At 45.1% G+C, this 20,769-nt stretch overlaps 1 protein-coding gene across 1 annotated transcript in view; it reads right to left on the minus strand.

The window, feature by feature from the left end:
* The window catches only part of CAMK1G (calcium/calmodulin dependent protein kinase IG), a 32,795-nt gene that overhangs the window by 9,192 nt on the left and 2,834 nt on the right, over nt 1-20,769 (minus strand). The window contains exons 2-5 of the mRNA XM_054026455.1: nt 16,372-16,489; nt 3,754-3,882; nt 2,568-2,642; nt 782-920 (exon numbers count right to left, since the gene is read on the minus strand). Coding sequence (XP_053882430.1) covers nt 782-920; nt 2,568-2,642; nt 3,754-3,882; nt 16,372-16,463 — 435 coding nt within the window. The 5' untranslated portion in view covers nt 16,464-16,489. The remainder of the gene's footprint in view (nt 1-781; nt 921-2,567; nt 2,643-3,753; nt 3,883-16,371; nt 16,490-20,769) is intronic.

The raw sequence follows: 20,769 nt of genomic DNA on the forward strand, positions 1-20,769 counted from the left end.
TTTTACTTCAATATTGACACTCAGTCCAAAAGAGTTCTGTATTTTGTTGCTGATGCTGCAGCCTTATTTGGGGAAAAACTGATAACCTTGACTTCTGATATTGTGAGCTGAAGTGACATTGTCTAAAGAATCCAGGCCAGAATAGGCCCATGTCTGTATTCTCACCAGCAATGTCTCCAGCAATGATTTGCCCTGTTACATACCCATATCCTTGTATATGTAGTTCCTATTGCTGGCGCCAGGGGACACTGGTATAAACAATGGATTATGCCACTGACCTCTCTTTAGAGGCCCTTATGTCAAGAGGGGCATTGGAGTTAATTGGTTTGTAAACAGTTCACTTGCCATTTCAAGACGCTCTTTGACTACTAGGCCAGCAGAATGAACAGTAGGATGACTCAGACTAAAACCTCTAGAAAGTTACTGCACAGAATGCAGAGTGAGGTTCCAATTCCAGGCAGTGGCTCTGTGGAATTCAGGAGTCAGGTTAACACTCACTGAGCACAGCTTGATGGATAAGTGTGTTTGGTGCAACCTGCTACTGTTACCACCAAATGGAGTGGCCCCTGCACCTTACATAGGAGCCTTGTGTGCTTTTGGTGATGAAAGTCCAAGGGGATGATCTATTGGGTGGTGATAGTGATATTAGCACCATCTTAAAAAGCTGGTGAGCATTAGTAGAATTTCACTGTGTGCTCTAGTGAACCCTGCAGTGCTGCATTGCAGACATTGTTAACATCACAGGGCAATGCTGTTTCCAAAAAGCACAGGGGCTACATACCTTTAAATCTCGGTGAACTATTCCATTCTCATGGAGATATTTCACTGCTGCCAGGACCTGTCGGATCACTACACTTGCATCTTTCTCAGTATAAACTCCTCGTTCCAAAATTCGGTCAAATAATTCCCCGCCAGACACCCTGAAGGGAAGTTAGTACACACCATCAGCTAAAGAGTATGGATATTAAAAACTAATAAAAGGCAAGAGCAGGAAATTTTACTTGATCTTTATATAGCTCACAATCACTATGGTATCTAGGCTTTCCTTGCTCAAGTGCCAATGGATGCATAAACACTGGTTCAGCAGGGGTTAATCCTACTCTGTGGGCCAAGGAGGCCACGCCCCCTCAGCTCTGCTGGGCATGCTCCAGCTGGAACATGGATATAAAAGGGAGCAACTCAGCTCAGGCGGGACTGACCGCCAAAGGGAAGGGACATGGGCTGCAGGTTCTTGTAGCGGGACTGCCAGCAGCACGTCAGGTCATGGAGACCAGCTAGATGGTGATGACCCATGACCCCCCGACATCTGACACCACAGGAAGGAGAGGCTTTAGGAATCCCAAGACAAGCCATGGAGGAATGGGTAGCAAGTGATTCAGGGAAACTTAAAGGTGAAAAACCGGGGCTTAGCTCGGAGTATTCTGGCAGGATCCCTGCCAAACTGGTGGCGGGCAACCCCGCCACTGCCAGGGCCCTGGGTTGGGACCTGGTGGAGTCAGGAGGGCCCAGGTCTTCCTACCCTGGCTGCCACCCACCCTGAGGCAGCGGCCCACCCCTCCAACCAATCTGGCTGCTAGGCCACACAGCCCTGACAAAGAGGGCAGCTATATGGACTCTGGCCATTAAGCCACACAGCCCAGTGTAGGAGGACCACCTTGACAATGCCCAAACATTAGGCCATACTACTTCAAGACTAGGAGTGGTCATTTAAACTCAGCTGCGGGGCCATAACGCTCCTTCACCGTTCCCCCAAAGGGTGACAGGGTGTACCAGCCCCATGACATGTACATAGCAAAGTTTGGGATAGCCCTGAAACCTATTGCCTCGATGCAGCCAATTTGGCTCTTCAATCTGAGACAAGCATTTGAAATGCTCCATAAATAATTCACTAGTATAATTCCTAAGGAGCCAATAAGTTCAACTGGAAAATTTCTTAAACCCAAATTGCCTTGGGTTATGCTGCTGCAACCTGGTTGTCTGAACCCCCAGGGGCTTGGCAGGGTTTCCCTTCTGACTTTCAGCTTCGTGTGTTGAGCTGACTCCAGCCTCCATCACATGACCTGATTTATTGAGAGTTAATCTGAGTAAAACAATCCTCGTTAGAGGAATCCACACTTAATCCATCCATCACAACAGGGACACCTTCAACTGTTCCTTACAGCTAGCTGCTTTCTTTACTGCTGACACATAGCTTTAATTAGAAACTTGCCCATTCCTGTCCGGCTAAACGGTGAGGAATTAGATCCTGATCTAGTTTAGAAATATACTAATATAAAAGAAGGCCCATGCACAATGGAGAAATGTCTAGGGTAGTTGCATCTCAAACCCTGTTGTTCACAGTTCATTGATAGGTTTCAGAGTAGCAGCCGTGTTAGTCTGTATCCGCAAAAAGAAGAACAGGAGTACTTGTGGCACCTTAGAGACTAACACATGTCAGAGTGGATATTTTTGTGCATTTGACTTTCAGATTTGAGTGCCTGAATCCTGCCTGGGGATGCTGAAATAGACACTCGGCACCCAGGAAAATGTTATGGTTGTTTCTATGAAGCATAGAAAGAGGTACTTACAGCTGCATGACCAGGTAAAAGTGGGTTGCACTTTCGTAAATGTCTTCCAGGGTCACAATGTTTTCATGCTTTATTCTGCAACCAGCAAAGACGAACAGAGGTTACAAACTTATTTGATGAGAATAATCATAGTAGTGTAGGACTGGAAGGGACCTTGATAGGTCATCTAGTCCAGTTCCCTGCACTGAAGGCAGGAATATGTAATAACTAGACCATTCTTGACATGTGTTTGTCTAACCTGCCCTTAAAAACCTCCAAGGACAGATTTCACAACCTCCCTAGGCAGTGCTTAACTACCCTGACAGGAAGTTTTTCCTCATGTCCAACCTAAACCTCCTTTGCTGCAATTTAAGCCCATTGCTTCTTGTCCTATCTTTAGAGATTAACGAGAACAATATTTCACCCTCCTCCTTGTAACAACCTTTTATGTACTTAAAAGGTTAAGATGCATTGTCAAGCTGAAAGTCATGCACCTAATCTTCCTCTTGTTTCACACCAGTTTTTCTCTGGGCAAAATTCCACTCACTTCCAAAAGAGTGACTCCTAATCTATGCAGGAGTGAGAGGGGAGAATCAAGGCTTGTCTGCATAAACATTAATTTGTGGCAAGAGGAGGTGTGAACTGACCCTGCACTAGCCTGCTGAAGACTGACTGTCCAGGTAGGCCTGGCTGACATGCATTCGCTCCTTTGTGGCTGATGCTTTCCTGCCCTGCAGTGTGTCTCCATTTACACCAGTGCAAAGTGGATGTTAAACACTGTCAAAGCAAAATGCTTTGACAGTGTTTAACACCCACTTTGCACTGGCGTAGCATTTTGCACTCCTTTGGTGAGCGAAGGACAAGTCTCTATTGTTGTTTTTAGACAGTGGTGAAAATTTAATTTTCCTGTCACTCTTTATGCTGTTTGGTTTTAGTCAGTTTCTTTTTCTGGTTCTCCTGCAAAACTGTTGGGCTTGGCAAGGGGCATATGTAAATAAACTTTACAAATATCCCTCTTTTCTGATCATTTAAATAAATACCAAATATTGATCTTCTTTTCATCTCATTCTTCCACCTTTAATGAGATGCAAATTTGTGCAGCAGCGGCAAATGGCCCTTATACCTAGGGTGATCGATGGTTTTGGTTCTAAAGGTGCAGGTCAGGCAAAAATAGTTTGCTCTGCTTCACATTCAAAATTATACTCACTTCTTCAGCACTGCGATTTCATTCTCCAGGCTGCTGTCCTGGATGACAGGGGACTTTTTGATGCACTTTAGAGCAAAGAGCTTCCCAGTGGTCCTTTGCTTCACTAGGAAAACTTCTGAAAAAGCACCTCTACGGAGAAAACACAGATGAAGGACAAAGGTGTTTCAATAGATGGCAAAGTTGTAAGCTGGAAGCAAATACGTGCGGAGAAGGAGCTGAAGTAAAAAGCAGGCAAGTAATCGAATAATGATTAAAGCTTCCACTATAAGTGGATGGCATTTGTAATTAGCTGCCACATATCTAGGATACCATTATTGTGATATATATATGGCTTCAAAATTCTATTGATTTCATGTTGCCATTTGGAAATGTACAATTTAAGACTGTGTAAGGGATCAGCAATATTTGGGAGACAAGAACCTGAGATGTATTAAAAACAAAGAAAACATTTGATTGAACCTTGTTAACCAAGCCTGTAGAGTTTCACTTCAACTTCTAGTACTCAATATATTTATTATGATGTATGTAAAATGATCAGTACCTGCAGACACCTAACAAAGAATCTTTTCTGAAAGGGGCAGACAAAGATGTGCCTAATTTAGATAAGTTAAAGCTGAATAATACAGATCTGGATGTGAATGTCTGGCAGCCCAAATCTAGGATGTGTTCTGATTCAGGATCATGATTTGACCCAATCAGGGCCGGTGCTACCATTTAGGGAAACTAGGCGGTTGCCTAGGGCACCAAGATTTGGGGCCGCCAAAAAGCAGTCCTCCCAATTTTTTTTTTTTTTTTTTTTTTACAGTGTTCATATGCCCCCTCCCCGAGTGCACGGTTGCCGCTCCACTTCTCCTGCCTCCCAGGCTTGCGGCGCCAATCAGCTGTTTGGCGCTGCAAGCCTGGGAGGGGAGGAAAATTAGAGTGGGGGTGGCGTGCTTGGGGAGGAGGCGGAGCAGAGGTGAGCTGGGGTGGAGAGCTGCCGCACGGCTCCCCAGAGCGGGGGAGGTGCCACGGGTGCACCTCAGGGCAGGGGGGGGTGAGCTGCCGCAGGGCTGGGGGGGGGCAAGGTGGAAGTTTCGCCTAGGGCGCAAAACTTCCTTGCACTGGCTCTGGACCCAATGTATAGAGAACCCACTTCAGTTCCAGAGTGTGAAGGTCCCCAGTGGTGTAGGGTCATTCTTTGAAAAGCAGGTAGTGAGTAGAGAAAGGGCTGAATACACAGAACATCTAGCATGGAACCTTCCTGACAGATGGATAAAAGGAAGAGAGATTGGATACAGAATCACAGTAGCAACAGTCAGGAGAACACCACACCAGTAAAGACAATCCAATAGCTCCTTATGTACATGCCAGCCCATGAGACAACTCCTGTGGTGTCAGATTTAGAGTCCATCTCAGGAAAGGCAGGTGCCATATACCACTTGACAGCACAGGTATTCAGTGATCAGTATCTGAACAGGAGGAAGGAGATAGATCCGAGGGCATGGCATTTTACTGCCTCTCAGCCTTTGCACCGTAATCTGTTGGGACCCACGCTCAGGATTTCCCCAGGCTGAATGCTAATGCAATCCCAGCTAGGAGAATGTATTGGCACCTGTCTAATGAGGCACAGAGCCAAAGACCTGTCCACTCATTACCGTTAAAGATCCCACGGCACTTTTTTTGGGCCAGGGCAGAGGTATTCATGGAATCCCAGCCAAATTCTAACATGAGTGATTTATTATCTTTTGCCTCCTCAGCATCCCTCTGCTGTTTCAATGAAGGCAGATATTCATTTCCCCAGCTCTGTGTCAGTGACATTTCAGAGCTGAACTGAATGGCTGTGTCCTGCCCCAGAGGTGGCTGCATGTCAGTTAGGTGAGAGTTTTACTTTGCCTATAGATTGAAAAACAGTTTGGGTGCTTTGTGCATTAATCCAAGTTCTGCCAATCAAATGTGAAATATCTGGATAAACCCAGTTCACTGCATAACATTTCCTTTTGGCATCGGATGGCTTTGGCCCTGGCGTCTCGCACAACCAGATTACAACTGTATGCCCTGAATTAAAATGCAATGGATGAGTGTCCAACGCATCCCACATAGCAGAGTTCAACTCATTACACGAAGGGTGAATATTTATAACATTGCCAAAGCCTACAATCTTGTTAAAGGTTTTTGCTTAGGCAGCTAAACGTGTCAGGTGATGGTGCCACTGCACCAAGCTCGTCTCAAATAATCCTCATCACCTGCACGTCAGATTAACGGATGGTGTTGACACAGAATTGCCCGTAGAGCTGTGAGCATTTAAGGGAGCTAGAGAAGAAAACGTAAGAGAAAAATGGTTTGAGAGGCAGCGAGATCCAAGGGGGATCCAGTGGCACTCAGGAGACCTGGGGTCTGTTCCCAGCTCTTTGACCATGAGCAAGTCTCTTCCTCTGTCTTTCTTGTGTATTTGGACTATAAATTCTTCAGGGCAGGGAGTGTCTTACCGTGTGTCCATATAGCACCCAACACAATGGGGCCAGGTTCTCAGCTGGGACCTATAGATGCTACGGTAATGAAAATAACTAGCAAGAACAGAAAACGTGCCACTCTCATATCCCACTCAATAAAGCGCCCAGTATGTTGTGCAGATAGCTTGGCTAAGCACAGAGTGGTACCCATCTGGCACACAGCTGGTTGATTTTGTATTCAGTTGCTAGCCAGCGGCAGTGACTCATGCACAAAAAGAAGAGCAAGACGAAAGCAGCTCCAGGCATGACTCGCCTGCAGTAGGGAGAAAGATTCCCTGAGCCACGTTACTCAGGGTCCTGCCCATGTATCTTAGCCCCTGACATGTCCTTTTTGCCCTTCCCCACAGATGGGCGACTGTGCTGGCTTAGCCTGGAGAGGTGCAGATCATATCATAGTCAGCACTGGGGGAGAGCCAACTGAATTGGAGTAGAACCAGTCTATGACTATTTGAAACAGAGTGAATCCTGAGATGTTCTGAGGTTCAAACATTTTTTGGGGGGAAAAAACTTCCTTCCATTTCATGGTCTCTCCTGAACTGTGGGTCCATCAGGCTATGGAGGCAGAAGGCACAAATAGTGCAAGGGCCTGATTCTCAAATCAGACCATCTCCGATTTAAGCTACCTTGGTGCTCCCTGTATTCTGGAGCTGTGCAAGGGACCCTTTATCTGGCCCTGGAGCAGGGATGGTCCAAGAGAATTTCCAGTCACTCTGGAAGCAGAAATCAGGAAAAGTTTATGAAGCAGCAAGTCTAGGGAGTTAAAAGTTAAGGATACAACCTTTGTAGAGTTTCACACTGAATCAACTGAGGATTAACTGGCACTAAGGTGTGAGCATCTTACACTGAAGAGAGTCTTCTCATATCTTAGTGAGCTGTTGGGGGGGGCGGGGAAGGGACGTTTTCTCTTGATATCGTAACCATCACAGTGCTGTTCTCAGTTTGCGCTCCCTGGACATCCAGAAGGGAGCAGTCTGGGGCAGAAAACTCTCCAAAGCCACATGCCCAATCCAGACTGACATCAAACAGAAGGTTTCCAAGGGGAACACAGTTCATCCTCAAGACCAAATTCAGCATTGATTCCAGCAGGCGAGAGCCTATTGACTTCAATTGTCCTGTGCCCAGGCTCAGTTTGGTCCCCCCCCCATCCCCCATCTCTTTCTGCAACTCTATAGAACAAATCACTATTGCGCAACCTTGTCTTGCCCTCATCTCCCTGTGTTCCTGATTCCCAATCTTTAATTCATTGAGCACTCTCATAGACATAAGGCCAGATTTTCAAATGCCCAGCACCTGGAATGGGAGCCCCATTTTCCCAAGAGAACTCCACTTCCATTTACAGGCACCTAATTAAGGACCAGATTTTCCAGAGTTCTCAGCACCCAGCATCTCCCCTTGGGACACTTTTAGGCTCAGTACCCACCATGCTCTCTTCTATTTCATACTCATCTTCATACAAGCATAGACAAACTGGTCCCTCATACTCACATCTGTCCATCCTGCCTGTCCCCCTCCCCTTAGCAGGAGGGGCACACTGAGAATGAAATCCTGACAAACTGGATTTCCAATGACATTTTTTCCATGAATAATTTTAAATAAGTGATCACAAAACAGGTGGGTTTTTTGGGACCCACGCTGCCTGATAGGACAATCTCCCTTGGAAAGCCACTTAAATGGCTTAAGCTACTTCTTTGGTTTTCTATTGCACTTGGAATCCTTGGAACTTCCTAGGATACTGCTGCCTCCATTTATTTCAGTTTTTTTTTACTGATATCTCCCTTTACTTTACTCAACTCTCTTCAGTGCTAATTAATGCTGCCCTACTGAAACACCCACTGCATGTGGCACAAATCCTCATTTCTAATACCATCTTGGTTTGTAATGCAATGGTAGGAAATGAACAACCTACAGATCAGATGCTAGAGCATCTGTTCCACATTTCATTCCTAAACAAATAATTACCACCCCCATGTTAAAAAATTATGGATCAACAAATTGGCTAGAAGGGAACAAAGCTTTCCTTGAGCCTCATTCCCCTCTAGGACAGTGCTGCTGGATAATTTAACTCAGTGGCTCTCAACCTTTCCAGATGACTGTATCCCATTCAGGAGTCCGATTTGTCTTGCATACCCCCAAGTGTCACCTCACTTAAACTACCTGCTTACAAAAAATTCAGACAAAAATACAGAAGTGTCACAGCATACTACTGAAAAATTGCTGATTTCCTCATTTGCCATATAATTATAAAACAAATCAATTGGAATACAAATATTGTACTTATATTTCAGTGTATAAAGTAGTATAAACAAGTCAGTTTATATGAAATTTTAGTTTGTACTGACTTCGCTAGTGCTTTTTATGCAGCCTGTTGTAAAACTAGGCAAATCTAGAGGAGTTGATGCACCCCTTTGTCACAGGGCCAGTACACCCCATCACCCAGGGGGTGAGGCAAGGACATGGTAGCCCGACAGTTAAGTCAATATGGCTGCGTTCAGCCTCAGGGCTGCATGGCCAAGAGGCCGCAGGGCTCCCCTCAGCATCAGGGAAGCACAGCCCAGTGGCTGCCCCCCAAGGGGGGAAGCCATGTAGGAGGGCCCAGGCCCTCCTTAATCCACTGGATCCCAGCCCAAGGCCCTGGTAGTAGCAACAGGGTTCACCACAAAGCCACCAGAGAAGCCACCCACAACACACCAACTGCTACAGGGGCACTGGCTAGTCCCTCCCTGGGCTGCTTCCTACCATGACTCCTGTAGTTGAAGTCAGGGTGTCTTCAGCGTCTCAGGGCACCTCGGGTGGCAATTGCAATTTCCCTAGGGCATCCACAGGTGCCTGGGTGACCACCTGGGCCTCAGCATCTCCTGCTTGCTCAGTCCAGGTTCCTGGCTGCTCCTCAGCTGGAGCGAGTAAAGTGCATCCTTCCTCCTCAGCAGTCATCCCAGACTGGGCTGGGCTGCTCCCTTTTATACTGCAGCAGCAGTTGGCACATGCCCAGCAAGGTCGAGGGGGCAGGGCTTCTGCTGCTAAGAGTGCTGCCTTAACCCCTTCCACTCCAGTGCTGAGCCTGTACACCCCTGGAAGACCTTTGCATACCCACACGTACTCCTGGCTGAGAACCACTGAGTTAACTCATTTCTGGGGCTGACCATGGCCAAGTACAGTTCACAGCACCAGCTTAACTCTGGAGACCATGCTGAATTTCATGGAAGCTCAACTGCAGGTTCCTAGGTCACAGGAAAGCTTCATCTTATAGAATTCCCTGCTCTGAAAAGCAGCCCGATTCGCACTCCACTGCCTTAAAGTTTTACCAGCTTTGTACACACACGAGAACTAGTCAAGCGGTTAACTTCCCACGATGTAACATTCAGCACGGAACAGGTCAGTGGTAAAGTAGATGGAATATGGTGGGGAGAGGAGAGAAAAAAGCAAATTTCCAAGCAACTAAAATAAAAATTAGAATCCTACATATTTGAGGTCAGCTTGAAAGCCTGTATTGTGAATGGAAAATGCATCTAAGTGCTTCTGAGCTGTGGGAAATTTTCATTTAAAATCCTAATTCAATAAAACTCTTCCCATGTTATTACTGTATTATAGCATCGAAGGGTTCCAGTCAAGGAATTAGGGCTGTATTGCACTGGTCTGTCTTTTAAAGAAGTGCTTGTATGGTGCCTGTGTCGCAGAGAATGTACAAACCAGGTTACAACAGGCGGACCAGGTTACGACAGGCGGACAAGACAACTTAATGTGACAGGAAGGATAAGGGAAGAGGTAAAACAGCATCTTTCCTGCTCACTGAGTATTAATCACGAGCACTGGCCATATCAATTCTTAGTAGAACTAGAAGTTGGATCTGAGCTTTTCCCATTAATCAGTGTGGGAGGGGGGAGGGAGGGCTCAGATCCAGGTTGTTGTTTAGAATCAGGGACAGTCACGTTTGGATCTGGACCTGTTGCTGGGGCCAGGTTCTGCTGTCAATTCCAGGGGATTTTCAAGGGAACCTAGCCCTCAGATTTTAAACCATTACCGTGCGAATGATAAACTGCACTTATTTATTTTAGTATTTCCAGAGAGCAACCTGAGGGACCTTAATGAAGTGCTTTGCATTCATTGCAGCCCTTCTCATTCCTCCTAACATTGCCCTGGAGTAACATGGTGGTGTCTGCAGACTGGAACATAACCCAAGCGAATATTCTCTGTGTCTGGGTCATTCTCCTCATTAAGCAGGTGGTAAAACTGAGCAGTGGGCTTCCTTATTCTCTCTGCGTCCCGCCTGGGCCGTTGGCAGGCTGTCTATGGCTACAGACATATCATTTCACCGCCCTTCCTGATCCCCTCCCCCCCTTATATCCCCCCAGTGTATGATTCCAGAAGATTTGATTGTTCAGGGTAGCAGCAGATGGATGGTTAAGGCAGAGTTGCTGCTCTTCATCCAAATGCAGGAGTGGAAGTATTTGTTATGGGACGTGCTACTTCTGTTTATACTGCACAGTGCAATGCAGCCAGAGTCTGAGGACCTGAATTACCTATTTACTGTTTACGTTCTGCCAGCGTCGTCCCCCCTCTTCACCCAGGGCATTGAAAGAGCAGAGTGATCAGAGGGGGAAGAAGAATCTGTGGGGAATCCTGTAATATTGCAATGCAGGGTTGAGCTGGGGAACTGGGGAGCATGCTCCCTGCAGAGATACACTGTAGGAATGAGCTGGAAAGCAGAGGACAGGTGAAAAACAGGAATCGAGTAATGCAGCTGCAGAGTTCTGAGCCCAGAAAGGAGACAGGAAAATAGGGGAGCACCCAAGACTAATTTAGAATATTCTAGAAATCTCCAGAGAGTCTGTTTTCCTGATATTTTCAGATATCCAAAAGAGAATGACGGCGCTGTATATGGAAACTAGTGCAGACAGGACCAAATTGCTTTTAGTATCATTTCCAAAGCCATGGGTGAGCCTCTGAGTGCGTAAGGCGTCTCATCTGTGGCTGGCTGAGAATGTGGATGTCAGCGTGAGCAAACTTAAGTGGCAGATTTGTAAATTTAAGAGAAAGTGACTAAGCAGTTATGTCATTACAGCTGCTTGTCTCCCAAACAACCCATTACTCACAGAGCCAGTCCAGCTTTGGAGGGATAATTGGGGAGCGAGGCAACATCCTGATTGGACTGGAGGTAGGGGAAGAGACACTTACGGTGCGATGCTGGAGTCTCAGACATTGAGAGAGAATTAAATAGGATGCAGCATGTGAAGGAGAAATCTTTTGCTCACTCAGTCTTGTAATCACAATCAAGCCACTGATGCGGAAGCCGAGCAGGTTCAGGGGCTCTTGGAAAACAAAGTGCTTTTGTTTGTCAAATAGAATGAAAGAATTATAAGGGGGCGGTTAGGAAAAGAGATCCCATTTTCTCAGTGTAATTCAGCAGCGTGTGGTGGCTTTTCTGAAGTGTGAGCACGATGAAACAGTTTTCATCAAAGTGATTTAAGTTTCCGTGCACCTCACTGGGTATTTAACCAATTCCTTACGGAGCTGTGCAGGTGGTGTCACCCCCATTTTAAAGATGCAGGAACCAGGGCACAGAGAGGTGAAGCAACTTGCCCAGAATCATGCAAAGAGTCAGAAGCAGAATCAAGAAAGGAACCCAGGTTTTCTGATTCCTGCTCCCGAACAATGGGCCATTCTGCTTCTCCAAATGTAAAACCCATGCTGAAGAGCAGTGTAGACTCTAACCACATTCCTGGCTGGGGCTCTAGGACAGAGGTTCTCAACCTTTCCTGACTACTGTACCCCTTTCAGGAGTCGGCTTTGTCTTGCATACCCCAAATTTCACCTCACTTTAAAAATGACTTGCTTACAAAATCAGACATAAAAATACACAAGTGTCACAGCACACTTACTGACAAATGGCTTACTGTCTCATTTTTACCATAGAATTATCAAACAAATCAATTGGACTATAAATATTTGTAACACTGGGCCAGAGAGGTTTAAGCAACTAGCAGGCTAAACGATCCAAATTCAACCTTTAAGGACATAATAGAAAAGTATATGAATGGTATTTAGGGCCATTCCTTATAAATAGCTAACAAAGCCATGTTAGATAGACTGGAACGTTGGAATGCAAATATGTATTGTTAGAGAATTGGAAGAAGATAGTGATTGTATTGGTCTGTGTTTACTTATATCTTGTTAGATGTTAACCATGTAACCAAACAGTTCCTGTCTGTTACTATATTCTATTGATTCAGAGCTCAAAAGCTAATATTAACATTTAGATTAAACTTGGGTGTGATCATATCATTGTCTATATTTCTCTTTGAAGTTTGTAGTAAACTGTCTATGAACTGTGTAATGGATAATGAATGCAACTAATTACCTGTGTATACATAGGAAATAGGAGGTTTTACTTCAAAGCCACAATGCTTCACCAAAGGAATATCTGCTATCAAGAGGCTATCGACAGCCTGCCAGAGATCTATAAAAGAACTCTAGGGCTCCACTCCTGTATCTCAGACCTGCTTAGGCTTCGTCAGGGGAAGTTTGAGTCACAAGACTGAGGTCTCCAGCTCCAGTTTGGATCACCCTGATATTGGACACTGGCTGCCTACTTGGACTGTGAACTGTGGCACTGATTCTGAAAGAACTTTTTGCAACTCAGCAGCTCACCATCTCTACTATGAAACTGACCTAAGAACTTGGTTAAAAGATCGTTATACATACGGATATGAACAAATACTCTCTCTTTTCTTTTTGAATAAACCTTAGTTTAGTTAATAAGAATTGGCTGTAAGCGTGTATTTGGGTAAGAGCTGAAATTTTCATTGACCTGGTGCTGTGTCCAATCCCTTGGGATTGTTAGAACTTTATATATGATTTGACTTGGCTGACTGGGTGGGATCCGAAGGCTGGATTGTTTTCAGGGAACTGTATTTTTGGCTTCTGGGTGACCAGTAAGGTATTGTAGAAGCTGTTTTGTGGCTGGATTGGTGAATTTAATTATTAGAGATAGCCACCAGTTTTGGGGATGTCTGCCCCATTCTTTGCAGGTTGCTCTGATTAAGCAATCTGAGTGTGCCCCCCCAGGATCCTGGTCACATTCCTGTACTTATATTTCAGTGTGATACCCGAGCCTGTTTTTCACTTGTGAGCCTTGTCTGAAGCCCAAGACCTGCTGCCGGGGGCTGAAGCATGTAACAGCTTTGCGTGGCCACCTGTGGCATGGGGTCGCAGGCAATTGCCCTCTTGCCACCCCTACTACTTGCAGCCCTGCACTTGCAATCCCCCTCAACCTGTCCCATGACCCGCCCTGGGGGCTGCACCCCCCCCAGTTGAGCAACACGGATCTAGATGAGTTGAGTACCCCCTGGAAGACCTCTGAGTACCCCCAGGGGTACATATACCCTTGGCTGAGAACCACTGACCCAAACTATGGGAGAGTTTGGTTCAATCCCCCTTCTGTTTGCTGAGAAGGGATTTAAGCAGCATTCTCCTACATCACAAGTGAATGTCCTAAGTGCTGGACTTTGAGGTAGGGCTCCTTTAGTCTTTCCTGTTGAAGTTGTTCCACTTTAATTAACTGTTAATTGAGCCAAAGCAAGCCCTATACCTGGGAGTTGGGATTTCCCCATTCAAAACCCTTCTAAAGGTGCAGAGGGAGGAAATCCAAGGATCTCCCACTTCCTAAGCAAGCACCCAACTGCTGGACTATAGAGTGATCCTAGCCCTTCACCTATCCCAATTCATAGTTAAGTAAAGGGGAACAGCACCAACAGGCAAGACTGAGGGAGCTCCCTGTTCAAATGAAACACCTTTGCTGCTATAGCAGGGATTTCAGCCAAGCAGGCCAACATCCCAGGTAAGTGCTGTGACCACTACACCACAGAGAGCTTCTTAGGCTTAAGTCTTGCTTTGGCCCAATTAACAGATAATTAAAGTGGAACAGCATCAACAAGAAAGCTTCATGGTTGTCAGTTCAGATTGCTTCGCATACAGCCCAGGGAAGAATTGAATCAAGGTCTCTAAGCCTTGCAGGGTGTTTACCGTGCCCACTATGCTACCAAGATGAGTTGATGTGCTCCCTGGAAGACCTCTGAGTACCCCCAAGGGTAGACGTACTCCCCTGGTTGAGAACCACTACTCTAGGATATCATCACCACCACCACTCTATTCATAGTCCAAGGAAATTGGTAAAACCCTTTGGAGAAGACAGGCACATCTAAACTGCCTCCTTACATTTGCACAGCAAGGCAATGCCAGGAGTAGACCTCAGCAGTCTTGTCTCCCATTCCCTTGCTCTAACTATTGGATAACAATCCCGTCTCAAGACCAGGAACAGACCCCAAGTGTCCTGACTCCCAGCCTCCTGTTTTAAGCAATAGAAAACATTACCTCTCTCTAGCAGACTGAGAGTTGTGAATGAAGCGTGCACTCTCGTGTGAATCTAGAGGAAAGGTCCAGAACGAACACCACAGCTATCACAGCAGGCTTCAAACCCTTCAGTGGCTGATACAATGCCAAGATTCTGCAGTTCACAGGTTATTATAGCATGTTGGCCTTAAAGGGACACAGGCATACAAAACAGAAGTGTGCAGAAAGAAGATGTCACCCAGCACCACATAGGAATGCGCAGGCAGGATTTTGTACAGATAAATTCCTAGTGCTAGCTGAGGCTAGAGTGACCAGACAGCAAGTGTTAAAAATCGGGACAGGGGTGGGGGGTAATAAGTGCCTATATAAGAAAAAGACCCCAAAATCGGGACTGTCCCTATAAAATCAGGACATCTGGTCACCCCAGCATGCCTCCAGGCAGCTTCCATATTACTTTTCACTCAAACGGAGCAGAGAGCTGGGAGGTGACATTGCATTTGAGGCAGCTTTGGAGGCACATTCCTGAGCAGGCCTGCTCCAAGGAGATATAGACCACACGTTGCCTAAACCCAGGCATCTTGTATACACTGGGGTTTGCACCAGTGCTAGAGCAATGGGGATTGTTTTCAGAGGAAAGCTTCGTGCAGATACAGCCATTCAGTAACTGGCTTGGGCACCTGCTTTTTTTCTTACATGAAATTGGAAATGGGATTGCTCTTTGCAATGCAAGTATTGACTGTAGCTATACTGAACTATGAGTACTCTAATCTGTGCACGTCAAGTACAGTCTGCATCCTGAAATCCATGTGCTAGGCAGAAGCACAGCGGATCTGAGTATGTTTAGCTAAGAAAGGCATCAGTTTTCTTACTGCAGATAAGGACCAAGGTTTCAACATGGTTCTAAGCAAGGCTCCACATTTACATGAGCAAACTGGATTGACATCTTACTCCTCTGTTTTGCATGTGTAAATGTGGGGGAAGTTGCAAACGTAAAGGCTGCCTTTCAGAATTTGATCCTTATGGACAAGAAGGTGCTGGTGGCAAGAGAACTGTGTGTGTGAGCCGGTGTGTAGGCAGGAGGTCTCACACACATACACACACAACAAAAACGATAGCAAAATAATCAAATAACTATACATAAATATTCTTGCACTGCACATCTCCAGCACCTTTCATCAAAGTAGTTCAAAGCATTTTACAAACATAAATTAATGAAAATAGCATGAAACACTTTGGGATTGTACAACTGCCAGTGATTTTTTGCCCTATTACCAAATGTTCTCACCCAGGATCAAGAGGGCACAACCTCCCTTCATCTCCCAGGAAAACAGGCAGAGAGATTAAGGGACTCATTCTACACCAGAGAGGTCATTCCTGTCAAGGCTCGGATTAGAATTCAGGACTTCCTGACTCTCAGATCTGTCCTCAATTTTGGATGTCTCTCATGCTGGCAGATATAGAAATTAATGGGAGATGGAGAGACAGTGAAGCCTTTGAAATGCAGTTGAGAGGCAGGGGTACAAAAGGTGTAAATACATTTCAAATGTTTGGAGGAAATTGCCACACCTGTCCTAGTGTCACGTAAAGATGTTATTTCCCAAAGATTGTCCGAACCTTCCATTACTAAATAAACAGTTTTATTCTTCACTTTATTTAAAGTGCATCTCTTTCTTGCTTAAGTAACATGTGCTTTACTCCTTCTACCACACGTTCTAGCTTGTAAAAGCCTTGCTTCCAATTTGGAGGAGGCCAGAGATTAGCCATGATACTTGGTACTCACGATCCTAGTGCCTCCATGAAGATAAATGTTTTTCGGATGTTGTTGGTCGGTTTCTTCCAGGAACGGGTGTCATCCACTTCCTTGCGGCCCATTTTCTCCAGAGCTGAAGCGGGGAATTCTGCCAGAAAGAGGGGAAGAGCACTGGTTGAGCGGTCAGGTATTCACAGTATCAAGAGCAGGAGCTAGTGGTGTGTAAAACTTAAACCTCTGCATAGTGTCCTGCAAAGTACCCATTTGCTTGGATTCTCTTTTCGAGTACTTGCGGCACCTTAGAGACTAACAAATTTATTTATTTATTGTTCATCTCTAAGGTGCCACAAGTACTCTTCGTTCTTTTTGTGGATACAGACTACCACTGTGAAACCTCTCTTTTAGAGATTTTTGAACATTTCCTTTTGGCTCTGTCAAAGCCAAGATGCAAGGAAGTCAATTTTGCATCCACAAAATAAACTGTTGGTGCAAATCATGTGACTACCAGGTAGAATGATGAAATAATTTTACCCACAATTGCCAGTACAAAAATGCAAGTACAAATTGTACCCCTTTAAAAGGAAAATTGTTTTTCTGAGAATTTGACACAAAATAATCACTCTCCTTGAAAATTACCAGTGCACTCCACTCACAGCCACTAACAAGATGAGACTTCAAGTTCTATTGGATCTTACATATCAAATTGCATCAGATTCCAAATGTGCATTTCAGTTAATATTAGACATCTTGGCTAAGAATTTAGCACTCATATGGTGGGACTTGTCATTTGGGGATATTCATTTAATGACTAATGTGAGAGACTGGCAATTACAAATGTTTATATTTTGCTGAATATATAATGGCTAAAGCTGTGTGATAAGAAGCTGGATATGAGGCAACAGTGTGCCCTTGTTGCCAAGAAGGCCAACGGCATATTGGGCTGTATTAGTAGGAGCATTGCCAGCAGATCAAAGGAAGTGATTATTTCCCTCTATTCGGCACTGGTGAGCCCACACCTGGAGTATTGCGTCCAGTTTTGGTCCCCACACTACAGAAGGGATGTGGACAAATTGGAGATAGTCCAGCGGAGGGCAATGAAACTTATTAGGGGGCTGGGGCACATGACTAACGAGGAGAGGCTGAGGGAACTGGGGTTACTTAGGCTGCAGAAGAGAAGAGTGAGGGGGGATTTGATAGCAGCCTTCAGCTACCTCAAGGGGGGAGAGGGGTTCCAAAGAGGATGGAGCTCGGCTGTTCTCAGTGGTGGCAGATGACAGAACAAGAAGCAATGGTCTCAAGTTGCAGTGGGGGAGATCTAGGTTGGATATTAGGAAACACTATTTCACTAGGAGGGTGGTGAAGCACTGGAATGGGCTCCCTAGGGAGGTGGTGGAATCTCCATCCTCAGAGGTTTTTAAGGCCCGGCTTGACAAAACCCTGGCTGGGAAGATTTAGTGGGTGTTGGTCCTGCTTTGAGCAGCGGAGTGGACTAGATGACCTCCTGAGGTCTCTTCCAACCCTAATATTCTATGATTCTATGAGTATTCTTAATAAGATCAAATCTAACAGTCCAGAGAGGGAAATATATTAGAAAATGATCAATGAGGCTCTCAACTGAGTTGAGAAGAGAACTTTGGAACCAACATTGACCTTGGATACTGGAGGAGACTCCCCCATGCCAAGCGTACTAAGGAAATGCATTGAAAATTCTCCGTTTAGCAGAATCAGATTGCATGCTGAAAGCACTGCCTTTAAGACACTCCATTTCTCACTACTCACGATCAATCACATCGTTCCATAAAAGACTTTAAGACATGGCTGAATCTTTGGGAGACAAAATGGAGTCTTTTGTTAAAGAAAAAATAAGTGTTCAGAAGAGACAGAGAGCACCAAAGCAAAAAAGAGGCTGGCAAATAATGTCTCATGACAGTTAGCTTAGATTTTTGATTCCTGCCAAGCTGATTTTGTTACCTTAATTAACAGAGCTACAATGATTTTCAGATCCCTAACATGAGATTTCAAAGGTTAATTCAACTTTGTTGAAAGAGAAATTGACTGAGCTGCAAAAGAATGACAGCTTCAGTCTATACGCTCTTTAACGGCCAAATCAGACTTAGTTTTTATCCACTTTATAGATTCTGATGTGTTCAGACAGTTCAATGCAAGTCCTGTGGACAGCAGCCCTATTTTGCGGTTTATTTAATTAGTGCTGATGGAGAGTTCTTAGCAGCGTGGAGCAATTAGTGCAAAACATTGTCTGCATATATTTGTTTGAATTCGTAAGCAGGTTTTCATTCAAGACCGTTCTTTCAACACTTTCACCTTTGCTCTCTGAAAAATCACTCGCAGAAATGGATTTTAAGCATGAATGCTGAAGGACTGACTGAAAGTGAGTTTCATATGATGTATCCAAATGTAAAAGTTGCAAAGCTTGAATAAATCTGAATGATGAAGATCATTGCTTTGTATCCGGGAGGGGGCGGAGGGGGGGGAGGAAATTGGTCAAAATAATGATTATGAATTATTGGCCCAATTCTAGCACTTAGATTAGCCACCAGCAGCACCTTACCCTCCCGATATGCCTCCTCTCTTCCCCAAAGGGACGCACCCCAATCCCATCCAATCATTGTGCTCCACAGGTGCCATTTGGTTCCAGCTATAATGGTGATTTATGTGACGTCATCACCTGTCCATGAGGAAATGGACTAACAGCCATTAATTCCTTTTCTCACCGGCCACTGCACAGCTGTCATCAGAGCAGCAAAGGAGTTGTAGGTAACACTGGAACAGAACTACGCATGCCCCCATAACAGGTGAGGAATGACATCTTGACTAGCCAGTGTGTGGAAAGCTCCCAGCCGGGCATTCCCATGACATGGAGCAGGCAGCCAACTCACATGGGCTCCAGCAGGATGCTAAGCTCCTGAGAGATGGTTGGGCTAGGCCATGAAACGGAACATCTGAGGATGTTAGGGAGATTCCCAAACCTGAGTTGGCTTTTGTAGGTGACAAATCTGAGGAACTGTCACGGATTGAAGTGTCATGAGAGGAGGTTTTGGAATTAATTGATAAACTTAACATTAACAAGTCACCGGGACCAGATGGCATTCACCCAAGAGTTCTGAAAGAACTCAAATGTAAATGATCTGGAGAAAGGGGTAAACAGTGAGGTGGCAAAGTTTGCAGATGATACTAAACTGCTAAAGATAGTTAAGTCCAAAGCAGACTGTGAAGAACTTCAAAAAGATCTCACAAAACTAAGTGATTGGGCAACAAAATGGCAAATGAAATTTAATGTAGATAAATGTAAAGTAATGCACATTGGAAAAAATAACCCCAACTATACATACAATATGATGGGGGCTAATTTAGCTACAATAACTCAGGAAAAAGATCTTGGAGTCATCGTGGATAGTTCTCTGCAAATGTCCACACAGTGTGCAGAGGCGGTCAAAAAAGCAAACAGGATGTTAGGAATCATTAAAAAGGGGATAGAGAATAAGACCGAGAATATATTATTGCCCTTATATAAATCGATGGTACGCCCTCATCTCGAATACTGCGTACAGATGTGGTCTCCTCATCTCAAAAAAGATATACTGGCACTAGAAAAGGTTCAGAAAAGGGCAACTAAAATGATTAAGGGTTTGGAACGGGTCCCATATGAGGAGAGATTAAAGAGGCTAGGACTCTTCAGCTTGGAAAAGAGGAGACTAAGGGGGGATATGATAGAGGTATATAAAATCATGAGTGATGTGGAGAAAGTGGAGAAGGAAAAGTTATTTACTTATTCCCATAATACAAGAACTAAGGTCACCAAATGAAATTAATAGGCAGCAGGTTTAAAACAAATACAAGGAAGTTCTTCTTCACGCAGCGTACAGTCAACTTGTGGAACTCCTTGCCTGAGGAGGTTGTGAAGGCTAGGACTATAACAGCGTTTAAAAGAGAACTGGATAAATTCATGGTGGTTAAGTCCTTTAATGGCTATTAGCCAGGACGGGTAAGGAATGGTGTCCCTAGCCTCTGTCTGTCAGAGGATGGAGATGGATGGCAGGAGAGAGATCACTTGATCATTGCCTGTTAGGTTCACTCCCTCTGGGGCACCTGGCATTGACCACTGTCGGTAGACAGGATACTGGGCTAGATGGACCTTTGGTCTGATCCGGTACGGCCTTTCTTATATTCTTATGTTTATATGTTCTTATCTGAGAAGCAGCGGGGAAGCCACTGGCCAGCAGTTCAGGCTTGCTTGTATTCAGCTTGTGAAAAAAATGGGAGACAGTATCCAAACGTGAGTGAGGCAGTGAGCTGTGCAAGAGAAAGGGAGCCCCTTCCCTGGGACGTTTGGGACCCAGCTGTGTGCCACACTGAAGAACAAGTTTCAGAGTAGCAGCCGTGTTAGTGTGTATCCGCAAAAAGAAGAAC

The sequence above is a fragment of the Malaclemys terrapin genome, chromosome 4 (assembly GCF_027887155.1).
Source record: "Malaclemys terrapin pileata isolate rMalTer1 chromosome 4, rMalTer1.hap1, whole genome shotgun sequence".
NCBI classification, from domain to species: domain Eukaryota; kingdom Metazoa; phylum Chordata; order Testudines; family Emydidae; genus Malaclemys; species Malaclemys terrapin.